The sequence below is a fragment of the Pteropus vampyrus genome, unplaced genomic scaffold (assembly GCF_000151845.1).
Source record: "Pteropus vampyrus isolate Shadow unplaced genomic scaffold, Pvam_2.0 Scaffold145, whole genome shotgun sequence".
Lineage (NCBI taxonomy): Eukaryota > Metazoa > Chordata > Mammalia > Chiroptera > Pteropodidae > Pteropus > Pteropus vampyrus.
Window position 1 is genome coordinate 152,751 of NW_011888926.1, and position 2,130 is coordinate 154,880.

Below are 2,130 nucleotides of genomic sequence, written 5' to 3' on the forward strand. Positions count from 1 at the left end.
TCACACACAGAAATGGATAATGACACTTTTCCTGAACGCGGCTGTGGGGCAGATCCTGTGTCTGCATTTGGGAGTCATTACGTCTGACCTCCACAGCAGCCCCGCACATAGCCAGGAATATAGGCATGTAGGCCATCCGCTCTCCCTCCACGTGGCGAGTGGGGTGGTCTTGGCTTGACGTGGTCAGATCCTGTCAGCTCCCCAGACCCCCTCCTCCACTGCGGCAGGTGCCAGCATTTCCTTCCTGCCGCTCTGGCCCACCAGGCCTCCCTGCACCATGTGCCTGCCCAGGGGCCCTCCCCGACACCTCTGAGTAAGCCCGCCGTGCAGTCATCAACTTCACGCACCCGTCGCGGTCACGTGGTCAAGCCTCCGTGAAGACAGGCCTTTCTGTTTTCACTGCCCGTTCTGCACCTCAGGCGAGAGCCCAGTGCCAGGCACACTCACAAAACGGTTCGGTGAGTGAACCAATCGACATAGAAGGATGAATTAGAAAAATGAGAAAACACAGATATGGAAACAGAAGAAAATGAAAACCATCACTAACCCTAACATTGAGGAATTGATACCCACTCATACATAGTTGTAGTTTTCCAAACCTTATACCTACACACATGCTTTTTTTTTTGGCAGCTTTATTGAGGTATAATTAATATACAAAAAGACTCCACGTATTTACTTCATACAGTTTGATGAGTTGGATACATGCTTTCCTATAAGATCATCTATTTTATTTCAAAATGAGATCGTATAAGCTAATGCCTTTTTAGTCTATATTGTTATTTATTAACATATTTTTAACACCTAATAAAAGTTCTGCTATATAATTTTAAAAGATACAGAGTAACTCTTCCCTGATGTTCTAATCTAGGTGGTTTTTTTTTTCCTTTTATAAATTTTGCTACAGCGAATCTTGTGGTGCCTGCTTTTATGCGTCACTCTGATTATTTCTTTAGCATAAACTTCTAGAAATTGAATTTTGGGGTCAAAGAATATCTATGTATTTTAAAAATTATTTTAATTGTTTTAAAGAAGAACATATGTATCAAGTACAAAACGCGAAAAATACAAAAGAGAATGCAGTGAATAGTGCGTGTTCGGTCCGCCTCTGTTTCCTAGCTGTTCCCCAGAGCTGGCCGCCGTCACGCCAGTCTGTAGATTACCCAGTCAGCTAACATCATTCCTTGTCGACACTGGCAATTTGCTTCCTTTTTCATTTTTGTCATTCCGATAGGCAAAAAACGCCACCCCACTATTCTTTGACTTTGCATTATTTAATTTCTAGGCGATGGATTTTTTTCACGTTTATTGTACTTTGTTTTCTAATAAGTGCAAGTTCAATGTTATTATCCCTATTTCCAGATGGGAATAAGGGGGCAAACTCACTTGCTCAGGCCTCCGAGGCACTGGCTAATCAGGGGCAAAGCTGACAGTCCCAGTTCGTGGCCTCCAGACCTCCTGCTGCCTTTACGCGTAATTCGCACTTACATCCTTTCTCTTTCCCAAGCAGGTAGGAAGACTGCCCTCCAGCACGGACGCCAAGGCGCCTCTGCTCCTGGCCTGGGATTCAGTAAGTGACCTTTCCCCTGTGGCCTCAGGGCGCTACTACCCCAGGTCACGAATGTGCAGCTTGGTAAAGTGTTGTCGTCCTTGTCGTTGTTAGGTGGACGAGATTGTCCAGGACGCCATCGCTAGGAACCTGCTTCCTTTCAATAACATGCTCCAGTCCTATGACCTCGCAGACACAGGGCTCGTCGGTCGAAACAATTTCAGGAAAATCATGCGCATCTTCTGTCCGTTTTTACCGATGGAACAGTTATCGAAGTAAGTTTTTTGGTGACAGATTCATCCGTGCTATGCTTTTCTACCTTTTTCCTGCACATGTTCTCAGTATTGCTGGGCAGAGCTGATCACAGCGCCGTCCGTTGAGCCCTTACCAGCACTGGGCATTTGCCGAGAGCTCGGCGCGTGCTGTGGGGTTCAGTCCTCACCACGCTCTGTTGGGCAGCCAGTATCCCTTTTCACGTGTAGGGAAACTGAGGCCCGGGGGTGGTCAGTGCCTACTCAGAGTCACACAGCCAGTAAGCAGCAGAGCCCAGGTCCGTCCTGGATCATCATTCTGTTTTACCC

The 2,130-nt window shown here is 46.7% G+C and overlaps 1 protein-coding gene across 1 annotated transcript in view; it reads left to right on the top strand.

Moving 5' to 3' along the window:
- Positions 1-2,130, top strand: part of EFCAB6 (EF-hand calcium binding domain 6) — a 197,139-nt gene that overhangs the window by 93,151 nt on the left and 101,858 nt on the right. Inside the window, exons 11-12 of the mRNA XM_023535895.1 lie at positions 1,511-1,570; positions 1,664-1,824. Coding sequence (XP_023391663.1) covers positions 1,511-1,570; positions 1,664-1,824 — 221 coding nt within the window. The remainder of the gene's footprint in view (positions 1-1,510; positions 1,571-1,663; positions 1,825-2,130) is intronic.